Genomic DNA, 22,223 nt, shown 5'->3' on the forward strand with positions numbered 1-22,223 from the left:
TTACAGGAAGCAGACTGCACCGACGTCGACTCCAAACTCTTGGTCCGCTCCTCCAATATCCATGGGAGCAATGTCCACGATGGGCAGCCGGCTGGTCTTCTGTGATCTGTAGTCAATCACTGTCTTGCCCCAGGCTCCTGTGTGTTTCTGTGGACAAAGAGGCAGAGCTGTTACATATATTGTTAGAGGACAGCAGACACCGAATGAACGTGTTTGTGACTGCATGGGTCTGACACTCTAGAGTGACGTTCTATAGTCACAGCATTCACTGCCTCAAGACTTAACCCCATGAGACTGCAATGTTGAAGAAGTTTGTGTGTGTGTGTGTGTGTGTGTGTGTGTGTGTGTTTGTGTATGTGTGTGTATGTGTGTGTGTGTGTATGTACACTACCGTTCAAAAGTTTGGGGTCACTTAGAAATGTCCTTGTTTTCGAAAGAAAAGCAATTTTTTTGTCCATTAAAATAACATCAAATTGATCAGAAATACAGTGTAGACATTGTTAATGTTGTAAATGGCTATTGTAGCAGGAAACGGCTGGTTTTTAATGGAATATCTACATAGGCGTACAGAGGCCCATTATCAGCAACCATCAGTCCTATGTTTCAATGGCACGTTGTGTTTGCTAATCCAAGTTTATCATTTTAAAAGGCTAATTGATCATTAGAAAACCCTTTTGCAATTATGTTAGCACAGCTGAAACTGTTGTGCTGATTAAAGAAGCAATCAAACTGGCCTTCTTGAGACTAATTGAGTATCTGGAGCATCAGCAATTGTGGGTTCTATTACAGGCTCAAACTGGCCAGAAACAAATATATTTCTTCTGAAACTCGTCAGTCTATTCTTGTTCTGAGAAATGAAGGCTATTCCATGCGAAAAATTGCCAATAAACTGAAGATCTTGTACAACGCTGTGTACTACTCCCTTCACAGAACAGCGCAAACTGGAAAGAAAAAGCCATATCTCAGACTGCCCATCTTTTCTTTTTATTGGCCAGTCTGAGATATGGCTTTTTCTTTGCAACTCTGCCTAGAAGGTCAGCATCCCGGAGTCGCCTATTCACTGTTGACGTTGAGACTGGTGTTTTGCGGGTCCTATTTAATGAAGCTGCCAGTTGAGGACCTGTGAGGCATCTGTTTCTCAAACTAGACACTCTAATGTATTTGTCCTCTTGCTCAGTTGTGCACCGGGGCCTCCCACTCCTCTTTCTATTCTGGTTAGAGCCAGTTTGCGCTGTTCTGTGAAGGGAGTAGTACACAGCGTTGTACGAGATCTTCAGTTTCTTGGCAATTTTTCGCATAGAATAGCCTTCATTTCTCAGAACAAGAATATACTGATGATTTTTAGAAGAAAGTTATTTGTTTCTGGCCATTTTGAGCCTGTAATCGAACCCACAATTGCTGATGCTCCAGATATTCAACTAGTCTCAAGAAGGCCAGTTTTATTGCTTCTTTAATCAGCACAACAGTTTTCAGCTGTGCTAACATAATTGCAAAAGGGTTTTCTAATGATCAATTAGCCTTTTAAAATGATAAACTTGGATTAGCAAACTCAACGTGCCATTGAAACACAGGATTGATGGTTGCTGATAATGGGCCTCTGTATGCCTATGTAGATATTCCATTAAAAATCAGCCGTTTCCAACTACAATAGCCATTTACAACATTAACAATGTCTACACTGTATTTCTGATCAATTTTATGTTATTTTAATGGACAAAAAAATTGCTTTTCTTTTTCGAAAACAAGGACATTTCTAAGTGACCCTAAATTTTTGAACGGCAGTGTATGTGTGTGTGTATGGTGTGTGTGTATGGTGTGTGTATGTGTGTGTATGTGTCTGTTTATGTGTGTGTGTGTGTGTGTGTGTGTGTGTGTATGTGTATGTTTATGTGTGTGTGTGTGTGTGTGTGTATGTGTGTGTGTGTATGTGTGTGTGTATGTGTGTGTATGTGTCTGTTTATGTGTGTGTGTGTGTGTGTGTGTGTGTGTGTATGTGTATGTTTATGTGTGTGTGTGTGTGTGTGTGTGTATGTGTGTGTGTGTATGTGTGTGTGTATGTGTATGTGTGAAAATGTATGCACTCACTAACTGTAAGTGGATAAGAGCGTCTGCTAAATGACTAAAATGTAAAATGTGTATGTGTATTCCTCTCACCGTGCAGATGTCCAACATGACGCTGTATGTGAAGCCGCTGTTACCTGTGTGTGTGTGTGTGTGTGTGTGTGTGTGTGTGTGTGTGTGTGTGTGTGTGTGTGTGTGTGTGTGTGTGTGTGTGTGTGTGTGTGTGTGTGTTAGTTTTCGTCCTCTCACCGTGCAGCCGTCCTCCATGACGCTGTATGTGAAGCGGCTGTTGCCCTCGGCTCTGATCTCCACATCGTTGGAGCCCTGGAGCAGCAAGGCCTTCTTCAGGTTGCCCGTGGCCCCGTCCATGTAGGCCACGCTGTTCTTACAGTGGTAGGTGAGGTTCTGGCTTGCCTCGGTGGACAGCAGCCGCAGGAAGGTCATCTGGATGCTGGCTGTGTTGGCTGCCAGGCTGTCATCGCCATAGCTGAACTGTAGAGGGCAGCAGAGAGAGAGAGGAGGGGAGAACAGAGAGGTCAGAACCAGTACCACGATGGATGTAATTTTATGTTGTCTATGGTTAAAACTAGTGAAAGAGGAGGGGGAGACAGGGAGCTTAGAACCAATGTGATAATTATATACTGTATGATGTCTGGTTAGAACCAAAAATAAAGAGACATTCCTCTGACTGGTGACATCGCTTGACAATATAAAGGGAGATATGTGTAAGATTCAACCCTTTAAATTCACCTCCAGTTTATAAAATTTGAGTAAGGGCAGAGATTTAATCTGAGATTGAGGTGGGAATCATGATCGTATGATCACAATCATATAATGAGGATTGAAGAGGGATTTACGTGGAATCCTCCGTTCATGGTCTCTCCGAACCAGACGTGTTTGGCAGCCTTGCTCTTGCTGGACCACCAGTTCTTCTTGGGGATGCTGGCGGGCTTGGGGTAGACGCAGGACTCTCCAGACTCCATGTTACAGTAGACCTTGATGGCGTCGATGGTGCAGCCCTGGTTAGGGTCGATCCAGTACTCACCTGCAGACAGACAGAGGAGACAGGTCAGATTTCATCCCTAGTTCTTCCTATGTAACTGTAATACACATGGTCATATTTATTTTGTCTTTTGAACACTACAGAACCTTCCAGATTTCCTCATAAGGACAGAGTTTTTCCCAATCTAATCAGTAGCGGTAGGAGTTTTCCCTCACCACATCACCTGACCATACCAGGAGAACCTTTAGGACCCAGACTTTTTCCTGGTCAAGTCATGTTGGTCTAAAAAACTCTTGACCCCTAACAAAGAGCCAATCTTCGCTCCTATCCCGCCACTCACCACTCTTCCAGTCGGGGTGGCACAGCTTCAGGTCTCTGCAGGTACGTGCTGGGTTCTTCTTCGAGCCCTCAGGTGAGCGGATGTTCTCGATCTGGTTGTTGAGGGACTTGAGTGTGGCGTCCACCTCGGCGTCGTGCGTCCTCAGGTTTCCGGAGGCCTGGTCGGCCCTCATGTACCTCAGGGGATCGGGGGACTTCTCAAGCTGAGACAGGCCAGCGAATGCAGACATGTCGATGCCAGGACCGGGGGGACCAGGAGGACCAGGGGGTCCGGAGTTTCCAGGGGGACCCTGAGATACACAGATAGAAAGATAGAATACTTAATTGATTGAAGAATTTGGTGATGTATTGCTACCATGGCAGTGCCATAGGTATTCCAGAGGAGGAAAAACACAGAGCAGAGGGGAGTTAAAGTGCAGGTGGAATCAAGTGTTCATAAGGCTGGCTGCTGTCTCAAATGACACCCTGGGCCCTATATAGGGCATTCCTTGGACCAGAGCAAAGGTAGAGCACTATATGGGAAATAGGGTATTTTGAGATTTGCACCAAGTCACCCACTGCTCGGTGGACTTTTGATGATCCCTAAGATCCAGTAAGGTGAGAGATGAGAACGATACTCACAGAGGGACCAGTCTCTCCGGAGCGACCACGGGGTCCGGGGGGTCCAATGGGACCGGGCATACCGTTGGAACCATCCTTTCCAGAGGGACCAACAGGTCCGGGGGGTCCCTAAACAGAACACGCACAAGGATTTAGATGTACTGTTACTGTACACTACAGCTCTGCCTGCCATGCTCTTTGGCTGACAATGAATAAGACAGGCACCTCTCAAAACTCTGCGTAAGACTTTTTAATGCTTCTGTCTATACTCACTCTTGATCCACTTGGTCCGGCAGGTCCAGATGCACCCTGGTCTCCAGCTTGACCCTGTGGGGAGAGACACGGTCAGACAATGTCTAGGATATACACAACTTCAGATAAAGGGTCAAAGGCCATTTTTAGGGAGTTTGAGGTACAGGGAGATTAGGGGGTACAGGAAGATGAGGGGTACAGGAAGATTAGGGGGTACAGGAAGATGAGGGGGTACAGGAAGATTAGGGGGTACAGGAAGATTAGGGGTACAGGGCATTAGGGTACAGGAAGATTAGGGGTACAGGGCATTAGGGTACAGGAAGATTAGGGGGTACATGAAGATTAGGGGTACATGAAGATTAGGGGTACAGGAAGATTAGGGGTACAGGAAGATGAGGGGGTACAGGAAGATTAGGGGTACAGGAAGATTAGGGGTACAGGAAGATGAGGGGGTACAGGAAGATTAGGGGTACATGAAGATTAGGGGTACAGGAAGATTAGGGTGTACAGGAAGATTAGGGGGTACAATAAGATTATGGGTACAGGAAGATTAGGGGTACAGGAAGATTAGGGGTACAGGGAGATTAGGGGTACAGGTAGATTGGGGTACCGGGAGATTAGGGGTACAGGGATATTAGGGGTACAGGGAGATTAGGGGTACAGGGAGATTAGGGGTACAGGGCATTAGGGTACAGGAAGATTAGGGGGTACAGGAAGATTAGGGGTACAGGAAGATTAGGGGTACAGGGAGATTAGGGGTACAGGAAGATTAGGGGTACAGGGCATTAGGGTACAGGAAGATTAGGGGGTACAGGAAGATTAGGGGTACAGGAAGATTAGGGGTACAGGGAGATTAGGGGTACAGGGAGATTAGGGGTACAGGGCATTAGGGTACAGGGAGATTAGGGGTACATGAAGATTAGGGGTACAGGGCATTAGGGTACAGGGAGATTAGGGAGTACAGGAAGATTAGGGGGTACAAGAAGAGTAGGGGGTACAGGAAGATTAGGGGTACAGGAAGATTAGGGGGTACAGGAAGATTAGGGGTACAGGAAGATTAGGGGGTACAGGAAGATTAGGGGGTACAGCGTGATTTGGGGTACTCACGGGAGGTCCAGGCAGACCCTGCAGACCAGTGAATCCTCTGTGTCCCTTCTGTCCTCTCTCGCCACCCTCTCCAGCCTCACCCTTGTCTCCACGGGGTCCTTGGGGTCCAGCCATTCCTCTGGCTCCAGCAGGCCCGGAAGGCCCAGCGGGTCCTTGAGCTCCCTAGAGAACAGCCAAGAGACAGACACAGGGTTAGTAAGGGCTGCAATACATTAGTATCTGAGTGAAGTCAATTACATGTCCGTTATATCCAAGAAAGTGTATGGATTAATTCATACATTAATATACAAGTCGACTCTCACATATCCAGTATATCCTGAAAATAGAAATGGACAGAAAACCTCAACTTCACGTCCTGGGTTGTTCACCCCTTACGTCCTCTCAAGAGAGGGGCTTAAGGGGTGCTATAGGGGTTCTACGGGGTGTAAACGGGGTTGCCATGGGGATGATAAGGGGAGTGTTATAGGGGTTCTACGGGGTGTAAACAGGGTTGCCATGGGGATGATAAGGGGAGTGTTATAGGGGTTCTACAGGGTGTAAACGGGGTTGCCATGGGGATGATAAGGGGAGTGTTATAGGGGTTCTACGGGTGTAAACGGGGTTGCCATGGGGATGATAAGGGGAGTGTTATAGGGGTTCTACGGGTGTAAACAGGGTTGCCATGGGGATGATAAGGGGAGTGTTATAGGGGTTCTACGGGTGTAAACGGGGTTGCCTTGGGGATGATAAGGGGAGTGTTATAGGGGTTCTACGGGTGTAAACGGGGTTGCCATGGGGATGATAAGGGGAGTGTTATAGGGGTTCTACGGGTGTAAACGGGGTTGCCATGGGGATGTTAAGGGAGTGTTATAGGGGTTCTATGGGGTGTAAACAGGGTTGCCATGGGGATGATAAGGGGAGTGTTATAGGGGTCCTACGGGGTGTAAATGGGGTTGCCATGGGGATGTTAAGGGGAGTGTTATAGGGGTTCTATGGGGTGTAAACAGGGTTGCCATGGGGATGTTAAGGGGAGTGTTATAGGGGTCCTACTGGGTGTAAGCGGGGTTGCCATGGGGATGTTAAGGGGAGTGTTATAGGGGTCCTATGGGGTGTAAACGGGGTTGCCATGGGGATGTTAAGGGGTGTTATAGGGGTCCTACGGGGTGTAAACGGGGTTGCCATGGGGATGTTAAGGGGTGTTATAGGGGTCCTACGGGGTGTAAACGGGGGAGCCATGGGGATGATAAGGGGAGTGTTATAGGGTGTATACTCACAGCCTCTCCCCTGTCTCCCTGCTTGCCGGTGGGGCCGACGGGGCCGGGGGCACCATTACCACCTGGGGCGCCAGGAGCACCAACAGGACCGGTGTTACCACGGTCACCTTTGATTCCAGTGGCTCCATCTCTACCAGGGGGTCCATCAGAACCAGCATTGCCCTGAGAGACAATTACACATTGTTTAAAATCAGAAGCATCAAACGTATAGTTAGTGATCCACTTAATCATGACAGTGAGTTAACGTATTGTACTGCAGGTATAGAGTTGACAATGAGAGGCCATATTGGTGACACTGTGCTACATTGAATGGCACACTATTCTCTATATGGTGCACCAGATTTGACCAGAGCCCTATGTGGACCCTGGTGAAAAGTAGTGCTCTATATAAGAAATAGGATGCCATTTCAGACACAACCCATGTTATGGGACAGACACTGACCTCTCTACCAGGTTCTCCAGCGGGTCCAGTCAGTCCAGGGGGTCCCACTGGGCCAGGGGGTCCACGGTCTCCGCTTCCACCAGGAGCTCCTTGTTTACCAGGCTCACCCTGGGGAGATGGACACAGGTTGGTTGGAGGACCACCGATAGGGGGTGACACTCATTTAATCAATAGTCATCTATTCACTGATATTCACTGAATATCCATATATCCATTCTTATTTGAAAATGGGTGGGTACAACACAATTCACTGTACAATATTATTCTGTAATTAGTAACCCATAGTCTACTGTATAATAATTAATCAATCATTTATTAATTAATCGATGTGTAAATTGATTCTAACTGCAATTTAATAGAATGTGCATGTGACTTACAGAGGGTCCTGGCAGGCCAGGGAAACCTCTCTCTCCACGCTGTCCTGGAAGACCAACAATACCACGCTGTCCAGCTAGACCTGAAGGACCTGAAGGTCCATCGGGACCCTGGGATGAGGAAGACAGGAGGAAGAGAGGAGGAAGAGAGGAAGAAGAGGAGGAAGAGAGGAGGAAGAGAGGAGGAAGAGAGGAGGAAGAGGAGGAAGAGAGGAGGAAGAGGAGGAGAGGATGAAGAGAGGAGGAAGAAGAGGAAGAAGAGGAGGAAGAGAGGAGGAGAGGAGGAAGAGGAGGAGAGGAGGAAGAGGAGGAGAGGAGGAAGAGAGGAGGAGAGGAAGAGAGGAGGAAGAGGAGGAGAGGAGGAAGAGAGGAGAGGAGGAAGAGAGGAGGAAGAGGAGGAGAGGAGGAAGAGATGAGGAGAGGAGGAAGAGATGAGGAGAGGAGGAAGAGAGGAGGAGAGGAAGACAGTGTGTTATTATCAACAAAAACAATCAACAAAAAAACACATACAAATCTATAAATGGATTTTGTGTGCACTGCATCCTACTCTCCTCCACTTATGTGATTCAGGCCAGAGAGGAACAGTGTGTCTAATCATGTCTGTTCTCTGTTCTCTGTGATTGCCTGTCCAATTTCAGTAACTTTCAGCCATCAGTTCAGTGCTACTCAGGGGCAAATTGTAGGGTGTGTAAGTGCAAAGTAAAAGCCTTGGACTCTGTGCCATCATGTCTCTGTCCAGGGGAAGCCTTGAGGTGCTATTAAGGTCCCGGCAGACAGCAGTGTGTTTAGTCTGGTTATTGGGTCAGTGATGAACACACACTGACAGCTATGTGTTGTGATGGGGATGAGGGAGTAGTGTTGTTGTCCATTATAATGGGTCTTTCTTTCATTCCCTGGACTGATGTCCGTGCCAGTGAGTTGGAAGTAAACAAGAGAGACTTTTTTGGAAATAAAGCCAGTCTGGTTTTATAGCTGCAAAACCTCAGATGTATTTCAGTGTTATCTTGGGTGGTGGGGTTGTGCAGGTGTGTTGAATGAAGCATAAAGCCTGTAGGACCTGTATTTGAGGATGGTTTTGATAAAAGGTGAACTTACTGGGGACAGATAATTCAGCTTGTATTAACCCCTTTTGCTTATTGGAGTGCTGGGCTGAATGAGAGTTATCAAGCCGTCCAGTATTCCCCGGATTGGTGCTTGGAGGACGGTACTGTAGTGATAAACAGGTGAACTTACAGGGGGACCATCCTCTCCAGCATCTCCCTTCTCTCCAGGGGCTCCAGCGGCTCCACGCAGCCCAGCGTCTCCCTGTCTGCCTGGGGGTCCACCGTCTCCACGCACACCCTTAGGACCATCTTTACCAGAAGGGCCAGCGGGACCAGCAGCACCAGGGTTACCCTGCAGAGAGACACATCAATCAATAAATCAATCAATCAACAAGTCAACAAATCAACGAATCAATCAATACATCGATCAACCAATCCATCAATCTGTCAATCAATCAATCAACCAATCATCACTCAATCAATGAAACAACAATCAATCAATCAACCAAACAATAACCAATTAATCAATCAATCAATCATACAAACACAAAACACATAACGGTAAGACAGACAGACAGACAGAGAGACAGGCAGACAGACAGGTAGACAGAGTCAGACAAACAAACAGGCAGAGAAAGGCAGACAGACAGACAGACAGACAGACAGACACACAGACAGGAGACAGACAGACAGACAGACAGAATGACAGACAAACAGACAGACAAACAGACAGACAGACAGACAGACAGACAGACAGACAGGAGCAGGTCAATACTCTCTGGGATAACAACCATTCAGACCTAAACTGCCCACAGAAACACGGGAGCAGGTCACAACCATTCAGAATGAAACTGCCCACAGACAGACAGGAGCAGGTCAATACTCTCTGGAATAACAACCATTCAGACTGAAACTGCCCACAAAAACACGGGAGCAGGTCACAGCCATTCAGAATGAAACTGCCCACAGACAGACAGGAGCAGGTCACAACCATTCAGAATGAAACTGCCCACAGACAGACAGGAGCAGGTCAATACTCTCTGGGATAACAAACATTCAGACTGAACCTGCCCACAGACAGACAGGGGCAGGTCAATACTCTCTGGGATAACAACCATTCAGACAGAAACTGCCCACAGACAGACAGGAGCAGGTCAATCTGGGACATATATCAGTCTACAATATATATATATATTTTTAAATGTTAAATTAGCATTATATCTGTCTGATATAACGTAATTTACTCTGATTTATGGGTTATTGGATACACAGTTTATTATTGTTATTATTATTTTAAACACGGAGTTGGTTGCTGCACGTGGTTGCCATGCAGGCTCTGCTTGCCGTGATGAAATGATGAGCGAGGAACAGGCAAAAAAGACCCAAATGGAGAATTTGGTTGCAAAAGGAAATGCATCGTCAGTTATATGGAAATATTTCAGCTACAGACAGGATGATGTTGACCAAAAACAGGTACTTTGTCGAGAGTGCCTTGCAATTGTTGCCACAACACGAGGCAACACGACCAATTTGTTCGATCATTTAAGGCGGCACCACAAATCTTCGTATGACGAGTGCAAAGCATCTCAATGCCCTCCAAAGCATCTCAATGCCCTCCAAAGCATCTCAATGCCCTCCAAAGCAAAAATCTATTTCGGATGCCTTTGCCAGTATTACACCATACGAGAAAGGTTCCAAACGGCAGAGAGAAATCACAGATTCAATAACATTTCATGTCGCCAAAGACATGGTACCAATTAACACGGTTACCAAAGAGGGTTTTAAAAACATGATTTGGTCACTTGACGAGCGGTATGTAATGCCATCACGCAACTATTTTTCTCAAGTTGTCATCCCAGAGTTGTACGAGAAATGCAAGGCACAAGTTGAAACAGAGCTGTCACAAGTGGAATATTATACAGCAACAACGGACTTGTGGTCCAGCCGGACAACGGAGCCCTACATAAGTCTGGCCATACACTTTATTAATGAGGACTTCCACCTGAAAAGTCGCTGTTTGCAAACTGCATTTTTCCCAGAGGATCATACATACATCCTGTATTTTTTCATATCGCAATATATATAGCAGAAAAACAAAATATCGCAATGTCAGTTATTTCCAATATCGTGCAACCCTAGTCACAACCATTCAGACTGAACCTGCCCACAGACAGACAGGAGCAGGTCATAACCATTCAGACTGAACCTGCCCACAGACAGACAGACAGGAGCAGGTAACAACCATTTAGACTGAACCTGCCCACAGACAGACAGGAGCAGGTCAATACTCTCTGGGATAACAACCATTCAGACTGAACCTGCCCACAGACAGACAGGAGCAGGTCACAACCATTCAGACTGAACCTGCCCACAGACAGACAGGAGCAGGTCAATACTCTTTGGGATAACAATCATTCAGACTGACACTGCCCACAGACAGACAGGAACAGGTCAATACTCTCTGGGATAACAACCATTCAGACTGAATCTGCCCACAGACAGACAGGAGCAGGTCAATACTCTCTGGGAAAACAACCATTCAGACTGAACCTGCCCACAGACAGACAGGAGCAGGTCAATACTCTCTGGGATAACAACCATTCAGACTGAAACTGCCCACAGACAGACAGGAGCAGGTCAATACTCTCTGGGATAACAACCATTCAGACTGAAACTGCCCACACACAGACTAAATAATAGAGAACATAATGAAGGCAGTGAATATGTTAGAGGTTAACCTCCTGTCTGTCTGTGGGCCTATGTTAGAGGTTAACCTCCTGTCTGTCTGTGGGCATATGTTAGAGGTTAACCTCCTGTCTGTCTGAGGGCATATGTTAGAGGTTGACCTCCTGTCTGTCTGTGGGCATATGTTAGAGGTTAACCTCCTGTCTGTCTGTGGGCATATGTTAGAGGTTGACCTCCTGTCTGTCTGTGGGCATATGTTAGAGGTTAACCTCCTGTCTGTCTGTGGGCATATGTTAGAGGTTGACCTCCTGTCTGTCTGTGGGCATATGTTAGAGGTTAACCTCCTGTCTGTCTGTGGGCATATGTTAGAGGTTGACCTCCTGTCTGTCTGTGGGCATATGTTAGGATGATATCATCCATAATCAGCGTTATTCACTACTGTGGTTCCAGTGGGATAAAACACACTATAGTGCTGATGAATGATTCTGTGCCCGTCTGGTTATAGATGAAAAAGTGAGTGTTAATTAACCCTCTGAATGACCATAATACTCATTAAAACAAAAGCATTACACCTGTATGTACTGAAATATATCAGAAATCAACTGTAAAAACCTTTAATTACATAAAAGAGCTCATTCCTTTTGGAAAATGTTTCCCAACACTGTTAAACCCACACTGAAACAATGGCTTTTCTATTCTAGTCAAATCCAACACTTTTTACTAAATGAACAGTGTAATGAATCAGTATGATTTATACTTCAATGCTCAGGTAGGTTGACAGAAGATGTGAGTGTTTGAGTTGTGTATTACTGAAAGGTGATTGTACTTACATTGGGACCAGGGGGTCCCACTCTGCCGGCAGCTCCAGGGAAACCAGTGGCACCCTGTTAGAGAGAGATTGTTGATGAAATGGAAACATCAGAAACAATGTAAAGTGGAAATGAAATATATAATATGAGATTTGTACTTACAGGGGGTCCCTGAGCACCGCGAGCACCTTTAGGTCCAGAAACACCAGTAGGTCCCTGAAATGAAAGGAAATTGATAGTCCGTTTTATGAAGAAACGTGAAGCAAGTAACTCCATCTGAATATTTCGTAACACAAATAACTACTCTATATATTTTTTTCTTTCAGGACAAAGTGAGTTAGTGAAACGTACGGAAGGTCCAGGAGCTCCGGAGGGCCCCTGGGGTCCGGGGGCACCAGCGTCTCCCTTCTGTCCACCCTCTCCCTGCTCTCCCTTGGCTCCGGGCTGACCATCAGATCCCTGGGGTGGGACACGGGGAAAAAAGACTGCTCAGACAGCTGCTTGCTTCAACATACAACAAGCAGCTTGAGTGGGTCCTGTAAATGTTGCAGTCTGGGTTGTTGACGGTAGCACTGATGGTGAGAGAAAGTGCATGGACAGTACTGTGTCCTTGGTGCGATACTTACAGGAGGCCCAGCGAAGCCAGCAGGCCCAGGAGGTCCAGTCTCGCCCCTGTCACCCTGTCAAGAGGTCAAGTTGAACATCATCAACTTCCCTTGAAATGTCCTTGTTCAAACGAGCATGTATCAAGTTCTGTGTTCATTTCATTATTGATTGAGAGGTGGAGAGCATTAAAGGAAATAGCATTGCGAGTGAATGTAATTCTCGCCTCTGGATCAATACAGTAGCCTAGAGATGGCAATAGGTCCTAATCAGGTAGCTTAGGAAAAGGGAAAACATCTTTCTGATGTAAGAACTATCTTATCCTAACTTGTGAGTGTGTGTGTGTGTGGTGTGTGTGTGTGTGTGTGTGTGTGTGTGGTGTGTGTGTGTGTGTGGTGTGTGTGTGTGTGTGTGTGTGTGTGTGTGTGTGTGTGTGTGTGTGTGTGTGTGTGGCGTGTGTGTGTGTGTGTGTGTGTGTGTGTGTGTGTGTGTGGCGTGTGTGTGTGTGTGTGTGTGTGTGTGTGTGTGTGTGTGTGGCGTGTGTGTTGTGTGTTGTGTGTGTAGTACTTACAGGAGCACCACGGGCACCAGCAGCACCGGAAGGTCCAGAGGGACCAGATTCACCCTATAGGATGAAGGTCATAGAGGTCAGAGGTCAGTCACAGAGGTCAATCATACATCAACATATAGATATCAATCCACATATCAGACCTTATATGGACTGTTTTTATCATACCTAGGTGATCCAGTAACCTCATTACAGGTGATATGGCTGTATGTGTATTTTTCGGATTTATATAATACAAACATGTATTTGATCAATTAACCAATTAACTAGTATACAAGTTAAAAGATAAATGCACACCTTCTCTCCATTGGGACCAGCTGGGCCGGGAGGACCAATTGGACCAGTCAAACCCTAGACGATATAGAGAAATAGAAAGAGAGGGTATAGAAGAGTAAAAAAATGGAAGCTTCAGTCCAGCTCTCCTTCTGCTGTTAATGTCCATGAACAATTTAATGTGTGAGTATATACATGGATTACTGGAAGGAATATTTAAATATGCTGAATGTTAAACAGTAGAGTGGTTGACATTATCAATGTGTTGAATATCAAATGGTAGAGTGGTTGACATTATCAATGTGTTGAATATCAAATGGTAGAGTGGTTGACGTTATAAATGTGTTGAATATTAAATGGTAGAGTGGTTGACGTTATAGGGCTGTGAGGGGATATGGTGGATGATGATGATGATGATGATGGTCACTCACTCTTGAGCCGTCTTTGCCAGAAGCACCCTCAGGTCCCTTCTCTCCATTGTCACCCTGTGGGACACAAACACAATTACATTACAATACATTATGATTAAGGGCATACAGTAGGTTAACACGTGATGGAATCACAACATCAATGAGAATGTACTGTAAATAGGCCCACATCATTTGTTGCCACTCCACATCATTATTGCTGTGCTGTTTTGCTTTTCTCCAGTGGATCATGTTGCAAAGTCCATGGCTAGTGATCCCTTTCATGGTTTAGTACGATTACGATAACTATGACTATAACTAATTTTAGGATGCTTCTCTCAAGTGGCACTCACTCTGTCTCCCTTAGGTCCGGGGATGCCTGAGGCTCCTCTCTCTCCGGGCATACCCTGCAGACCGGGGGGTCCCTGGGCACCCGATGCACCACCTGGTCCGATCGCGCCCTACAACACAACACACACAACAGATACTGTCAGCAGCTGAACACAGAACGAATAGCAACTCAGCAGCTGTTAGAGGTGTTGATGACAAACAACAGTAACAGCCCATAGAATAGAACTGAATATAACTGAATACACTTTACACTTTAGTCATTTAGCAGACGCTCTTATCCAGAGCGACTTACAGTTAGTGCATACATTATTCTTGTTCTATTCTTTTTTTCATACTGGCCCCCGTGGGAATCGAACCCACAATCCTGGCGTTGCAAACGCCATGCTCTACCAACTGAGCTACATCCCTGCCGGCCATTCCCTCCCCTACCCTGGACGACGCTGGGCCAATTGTGCGCCAGAACAGAATATAACTGAATAGAACAGAATATAACTGAAAATACATTTCACAGAAGCTCTATCCCCACAATGAAGAAACTGGCCTGTTCACAGTGACATTATTCATCAAAACAAACCATATCAAATGCAAGGGCAATACAAGGTGAACACTACCCAGTAATTAACTAGCTGAAAAGTTTTACCCAGCTTTGGTGTATCAGCAGGACCTTCATTAAAGGTTTTCATTTTTCATCAGGACCTTCATTCAAAGTTGTAATTTTCAGTTTCCTTCAAGATATTGGTTGGTTTGAGAATATATATTTGAGAATCATCTGAGGTCGTTTGGGACTTAATGAAGTTGCCCATTGCAACATGCATGCTCAATATATTTATTACATTTATTTGACATTGCACTACAAAACCATAAGTCTCAGAACACTGAGAAAACATGTGTCACACCAGATTTAGCTAATAGCTCATTTCCATCTGTAGTCCCTAAAACATCTAGACATGGAAACATTATATACATTTAGACATACACTACAGTTGAAAAGTTAGGGGTAATTTAGAAATGTCCTTGTTTTCGAAAGAAAAGCAATTTTTTTGTCCATTAAAATAACATCAAATTGATCAGAAATACAGTGTAGACATTGTTAATGTTGTAAATGGCTATTGTAGCTGGAAACGGCTGATTTTTAATGGAATATCTACATAGGCGTACAGAGGCCCATTATCAGCAACCATCAGTCCTGTGTTCCAATGGCACGTTGTGTTTGCTAATCCAAGTTTATCATTTTAAAAGGCTAATTGATCATTAGAAAACCCTTTTGCAATTATGTTAGCTGATTAAAGAAGCAATAAAACTGGCCTTCTTGAGACTAGTTGAGTATCTGGAGCATCAGCAATTGTGGGTTCGATTACAGGCTCAAAATGGCCAGAAACAAATAACTTTCTTCTGAAACTCATCAGTCTATTCTTGTTCTGAGAAATGAAGGCTATTCCATGTGAGAAACTGCCAAGAAACTGAAGATCTCGTACAATGCTGTGTACTACTCCCTTCACAGAAGAGCGCAAACTGGCTCTAACCAGAATAGAAAGAGGAGTGGGAGGCCCCGGTGCACAACTGAGCAAGAGGTCCTCAACTCACAGGTCCTCAACTGGCAGCTTCATTAAATAGTACCCGCAAAACACCAGTCTCAACGTCAACAGTGAAGAGGTGACTCCGGGATGCTGACCTTCTAGGCAGAGTTGCAAAGAAAAAGCCATATCTCGGACTGACAATCTCCATCTTTTCTTTTTATTGGCCAGTCTGAGATAAGGCTTTTTCTTTGCAACTCTGCCTAGAAGGTCAGCATCCTGGAGATGTCTCTTCACTGTTGATGTTGAGACTGGTGTTTTGCGGGTACTGTTTAATGAAGCTGCCAGTTGAGGACCTGTGAGGCATCTGTTTCTCAAACTAGACACTAATGTATTTGTCCTCTTGCTCAGTTATGCACCGGGGCCTCCCACTCCTCTTTCTATTCTGGTTAGAGCCAGTTTGCGCTGTTCTGTGAAGGGAGTAGTACACAGCTTTGTACGAGATCTTCAGTTTCTTGGCAATTTCTCGCATAGAATAGCCTTCATTTCTTAGAACAAGAATATACTGATGAGTTTCAGAAGAAAGTTATTTGTTTCTGGCCATATTGAGCCTGTAATCGAACCCACAATTACCAATGCTCCAAGATACTCAACTAGTCTCAAGAAGGCCAGTTTTATTGCTTCTTTAATCAGCTAACATAATTGCAAAAGGGTTTTCAAATGATCAATTAGCCTTTTAAAATGATAAACTTGGATTAGCAAACACAACGTGCCATTGGAACACAGGACTGATGGTTGCTGATAATGGGCCTTTGTATGCCTTTGTAGATATTCCATAAAAAATCAGCCGTTTCCAGCTACAATAGCCATTTACAACATTAACAATATCTACACTGTATTTCTGATCAATTTGATGTTATTTTAATGGACAAAGAAATGACCCCAAACTTTTGAACGGTAGTGTAGGTGAACATAGAAGTCAAAACATTGCCCATAGAAACACATTTCTATTGGATGGAACATGTCCTATAAAAATACATCAGCCACATCAAGACACAGCTACTGTACAGTATATGAAATTGTTTAAAACAGTATTTGAACTCAGGCCTGTGCTGTTTATAGAGTTGACGTTGTTGTTATTTGTCTTCCTCTTCTATATCACACTGACTTTTGCTGTCTGGCAGCTCGTTCTCATTAACGTTCTCTAAGCTTGTTCTCGGCCAATTTGCCAAATGTTCCTGCAGCGCTTAGCTCAAAGAGGAGTGCTGTGTTTGTTCTCTCCTGCTGGCACTGCTGCCTCTCTAAACCCCCAGTTACATTTATATGTCTGTACATCCCTCCTCCTCCTCCTCCTCCTCCTCCTCCTTCCTCCCCCTCCTCCTCCTCCCCCTCCTCCTCCTCCTCCTCCTCCCTCCATCATATCATTAGCTCTAATCCCAGCCTCTATCTATCCTTTCCTCCTTGTGTAACAGTCAGAGGGGTTCTGAACTGAAATGGCCTGGAAGGCAAGCAGGCAGGCTCTTTCACCCCCTAGTCTCCTCAAATCTCCCCCAAGTCTGTTCCACTCATTACCAGTATTGAGAATGAAAAGTTGCACTGAGCCGTGGTTAACGGACAACGGGAATGTCTGTGAATGTGCCACGTTTCCTGTAATATGATAACCGTAAATCTCATTTTCTAAGCAGTGAAAAGGTTGTGTAGAATTTGCCCTTGGTGGTAACGAGATGGTATAGCTGGCATGCTTTAAACAGGTACTGTGCAGGATCAGGATGGGACCGTGCATTGTTGTAATGAGCCAGTCTCATGCATCAAATACTATATGTTCTGTGGGATATGGTGGAACCAAATGGGTGTCCTGACTCTCCGTGTTCACTAAAGATCCCATGGCACTTATCGTAAGAGTAGGGGTGTTTTACCCCAGTGTCCTGGCTAAATGTCCAATCTGGCCCTCATAGCATCATGGCCACCTAATCATCCCCAGCTTCCAATTGGCTCATTCATCCCCCCTCCTCTCCCCTGTAACTATTCCCCAAGTCGTTGCTGTAAATGAGAATGTGTTCTCAGTCAACTTACCTGGTATAATAAGGGTAAAAAAAAGAAGAAAATCTACCAGCTGCAAATACTACCAGCTGCAAATACTACTAGCTTCAAATTGTACTAGTCCGGTTCACATTCTGCTAGCCAAGGGTCCAAAATCTGGGCTATGCTATTAGGTATATGAGAAGACAAAATTATCTACAGTACAGTGTGTTTGTCTCACCTTGGGTCCATCAGTTCCAGGAGTTCCAGGAAGACCACGGGGTCCCTGCAGCCCCTGAGGCCCAGCACCTCCTCTCTCTCCTGGGAAACCACGCTCACCCTATAGGGAGACAAGGGATGGATGGTTAGCATTATTGGTCCTCCATAACTCCATAAGTGGAGTTTAGCTATAGGAACACCGTAGGTGTGGAGATGATGGTGGAGGAGATTAAACTCACTCTGGGTCCAGTGGCACCAGCAGCTCCACCCTCTCCCGGAACTCCCATGTCACCGGGCTTGCCTCCCTCACCAGGGGGGCCGGGAGGTCCGGGCAGACCCTGTACACAGGAAGCAAAACAACCAATCAATGAATCACTCATTCATTCAATCAATCAATTAATCAATCAATCATGTGACTGTTGTTACTCCTTGCAAAGTGTATAGTTGACTGAATTGTCAATGTGATTGGACAAATGTAGCATATAATGGCTGCGTTTACACAGGCAATTTAATTCTGATATTTTTCCATTAATGTTTTTTTTTACCAATCAGATCAGCTCTTTTGCCAATAATTGGGCAAAAGATCAGAATTGCGCTGCCTGTGTAAACGCAGACTAATATGTTATGGGAGTGTGTGAATGCAGAGTGACAGACATACATACATACAGACAGACAGACAGACAGACAGACAGACAGACACGTACACAGTGAATGCAGACAGACAGACAGACAGACAGACAGACAGACACGTACACAGTGAATGCAGAGCGACGGACAGACAGACAGACAGACATGTACACAGTGAATGCAGAGTGACAGACAGACAGACAGGTACACAGTGAATGCAGAGTGACAGACAGACAGACAGACAGACAGACAGACAGACAGACAGACAGACAGACAGACAGACAGGTACACAGTGAATGCAGAGTGACAGACAGACAGACAGGTACATAGTGAATACAGAGTGACAGACAGACAGACAGGTACACAGTGAATGCAGAATGACAGACAGACAGACAGACAGACAGACAGACAGACAGGTATACGGTGAATGCAGAGTGACAGACAGACAGACAGGTACACAGTGAATGCAGAATGACAGACAGACAGACAGACAGACAGACAGGTACACGGTGAATGCAGAGTGACAGACAGACAGGTACACAGTGAATACAGAGTGACAGACAGACAGACAGACAGACAGACAGGTACACAGTGAATACAGAGTGACAGACAGACAGGTGTACAGGTACTGACCTGGAAGCCAGAAGGTCCAGGTTGTCCTTGCTCTCCTCTCTCTCCAGCAGGGCCCTGAGGTAAAGGAAGGCTTAACAGTGAGCTTTATTCATTGACCTGTCAAAGGCTTTCGATACTGTTGATCACTCACTGCTCATTCAGAAGCTTTCCTCAATTGGCCTAGACCAGGCTGCATGTAACTGGTTTAAAAATGACTTGACAGATAGAACTCAATGTGTATCTACTGATGGTGTTAAATCAGGTTTCCTGAATATTATGAAAGGGGTCCCGCATGGGTCGATTCTGGGTCCTGTACTTTTTACTGTTAACATTAACAATATCGACTTGTCTGTAAAACATTTTTACCTGCACTTGTATGCTGATGATACTGTTGTGTATGCTATTGTCCCCACGGTTGACCAGGCTCTATCTGAACTACAGTCTACCCTCATTGTATTACAGAAAAACTTTATTGACCTGAAATTAGTATTGAATGCAGGTAAAATGAAGAATATGTTGTTCTCTGGAGCGCATAAAAATAACTGATGATTTAAGCATATTGATCGTGTCCCTGCTTACAAATATCTGATGATGAAAAGCTGTCTTTTAAAAAGCATATTGATTAATTAGTTGTATTGAAATAGGTCCTGCCACTCGCTAAATAGTAGAAAGCAGGTTATTCAGTCGACGTTCCTATCGGTTCTAGACTATGGCGACATCATCTATATGAACTCAGCTGCCACTTCGTTTAAAGCCGTTAGATGCAGTTTATCATAGCGCACTGCGCTTTATTACGAATGACAATTTTAGTATTCATCATTGCATTCTCTACCAAAAAGTTGGTTGGCCCGCTTGGATGTCACGTAGGTTGATAGATTGCTATGTTTTCATTTATAAAGCCCTTTTACAAAAAGTCCCACTGTACCTAAGATCATTACTGAACTTTAGACATACGAGTTACCACACCCGGTCTCAGGGAGGCTAACTCTGGAAATTCCTTTGCCTCTACCAGTGCTGTAAAGTACTTAAGTAAATAATTTAAAGTACTACTTAAGTAGTTTTTTGGGGTATCTGTACTTTATTTTACTATTTATATTTTTGCCAACTTTTTCTCTGACACCCAAAAGTATTCGTTACATTTTCACAGGAAAATGGTCCAATTCACACACTTATCAAGAGAACATCCCTGGTCATCCCTACTGCCTCTGATCTGGCGGACTCACTAAACACACATGCTTTGTTTGTAAATTATGTCTGAGTGTTGGAGTGTGCTCCTGGCTATCCGTCAAAAAAAAAAAAAAACGAAAATTGAACCAATAGGAACGTCGACTGAATAATCTGCTTTCTACTATTTAGCGAGTGGCAGGACCTATTTCTATTGGTTTGCTTAATATAATGAATTTGAAATGAGTTATACTTTTACTTTTGATACTTAACCCTCCCGTTGTCCTAGGGTCAAAATGACCCGCCACTGTGTTGAACCAACTTTATTTAATTTTTATATTTTTGGGATCATTTGTGAGAAGGAGGCAGTGAGACTTTAAAGAAAGTATCACTGCCTCCTTCTCACAAAAAATATAAAAATTAAATAAAGTTGGTTCAACACAGTGGCGGGTCATTTTGACCCTAGGACAACGGGAGGGTTAAGTACATTTTAGCAATTCCATTTACTTTTGATACTTAAATATATTTAAAACCAAATACTTTTAGACTTTTACTCAAGTAATATTTTACTGGGTGACTTTCACTTTTACTTGAGTCATTTTCTATTAAGGTATCTTTACTTTTACTCAAGTATGACAATTTAGTACTTTTTCCACCACTGGCCTCTACTGAGTTAGGTAAATCAGCTTTTAGTTTCCTTGCACCTTATTTGTGGAACAATCTTCAAAATGTTCTTCAATTTGATGTTCTGGTGCCTCTACAACAATTCAGAAAGCTGACTGAGGATCTTATTACTGATGAATGTGTTTGTTTTTTATGACTGTGTTTTTCTTTCTTTCTGCTTGCATTCTGTATTTATATTTTGATTTGTGTATTTTCTGTAATTTATGTAATTCAGGGCTCATCTGTAAAAGAGACCTTGGTCTCAGTATGACTCCCTGATCAAATAAAGGACCTTGGTCTCAGTATGACTCCCTGATCAAATAAAGGACCTTGGTCTCAGTATGACTCCCTGATCAAATAAAGGCCATTGGTCTCAGTATGACTCCCTGATCAAATAAAGGACCTTGGTCTCAGTATGACTCCCTGATCAAATAAAGGATAAATAAAATCAAACCAAAGGACTGGGCTGCTGTGAAAAAACAAATGAAGAATTGTGCCTTTAAACTCAACTGACACATCTAACATCAAGCAAAGTAATTGTGAACAAGTTGGTCTCATCTTGACAATACACTGTAATAATCGTACCATCTTACAACCACAATGAAACTTGAATCAGAAAGGTTAGCTAGCTGTGAATTGACAACGATACCCGTTGAACACATTGGAGTATATCCAGCCTGGGTTTGGTGGAGTTATCAGGTCGTTTTAGACAGTAAATTGAGAAAGGTGGATAAGATCAGCGAGACAGATGTGACGGCAGCAGAGTGTGATTGGAGAGATAGTGATACTTACAGCAGGGCCAGGGGGTCCAGCAGCTCCGGTCTCACCATCCTTACCAGGAAGACCCTATAGGGAGAAAGAGAGAGAGAGGGAAGGAGAGAGGGGGGTGGGAGAAGAGAGAGGGGGAGAGAGAGAGAGAGAGAGAGAGAGAGAGAGAGAGAGAGAGAGAGAGAGAGAGAGAGAGAGAGAGAGAGAGAGAGAGAGTGAGTTAGAGGCCATGGGAGCCAGATGAAGCCTGATAGATGTAATTACAACTACTGGGATAAACTGAGTACGTGGAATGGTTTCCTAACAATATCTTTAAAGTGTTTTCTGCACATTTGAAATTGCATATAATATCATCAAAAAGAAGGTAGCAGGCTATTTATGATTCGTAGCAGTGTTTGGTTTAATCTAAATGGATTCCTGAAAGCATTTTGTATTTTTTATCCTTTCTAGGAGGGCATAAGGTATGT

General features: G+C 44.5%; 1 protein-coding gene across 1 annotated transcript in view; it reads right to left on the reverse strand.

Moving 5' to 3' along the window:
* Positions 1-22,223, reverse strand: part of LOC311134094 (uncharacterized protein) — a gene marked incomplete at both ends in the record, with an annotated part of 65,075 nt that continues 42,852 nt past the window's right edge. The window contains 23 exon segments of the mRNA XM_084167684.1: positions 1-147; positions 2,311-2,553; positions 2,919-3,106; positions 3,405-3,693; positions 4,025-4,132; positions 4,277-4,330; positions 5,363-5,524; positions 6,616-6,777; positions 7,058-7,165; positions 7,435-7,542; positions 8,665-8,826; positions 11,990-12,043; positions 12,131-12,184; positions 12,320-12,427; positions 12,595-12,648; positions 13,143-13,196; positions 13,437-13,490; positions 13,844-13,897; positions 14,173-14,280; positions 17,945-18,043; positions 18,162-18,260; positions 19,183-19,236; positions 21,781-21,834. Of these exon segments, the coding sequence (XP_084023810.1) occupies positions 1-147; positions 2,311-2,553; positions 2,919-3,106; positions 3,405-3,693; positions 4,025-4,132; positions 4,277-4,330; positions 5,363-5,524; positions 6,616-6,777; positions 7,058-7,165; positions 7,435-7,542; positions 8,665-8,826; positions 11,990-12,043; positions 12,131-12,184; positions 12,320-12,427; positions 12,595-12,648; positions 13,143-13,196; positions 13,437-13,490; positions 13,844-13,897; positions 14,173-14,280; positions 17,945-18,043; positions 18,162-18,260; positions 19,183-19,236; positions 21,781-21,834 (2,577 nt within the window).

Source organism: Coregonus lavaretus (genome assembly GCF_964263955.1).
Source record: "Coregonus lavaretus genome assembly, chromosome: 8".
Taxonomy (NCBI): Eukaryota; Metazoa; Chordata; class Actinopteri; order Salmoniformes; family Salmonidae; genus Coregonus; species Coregonus lavaretus.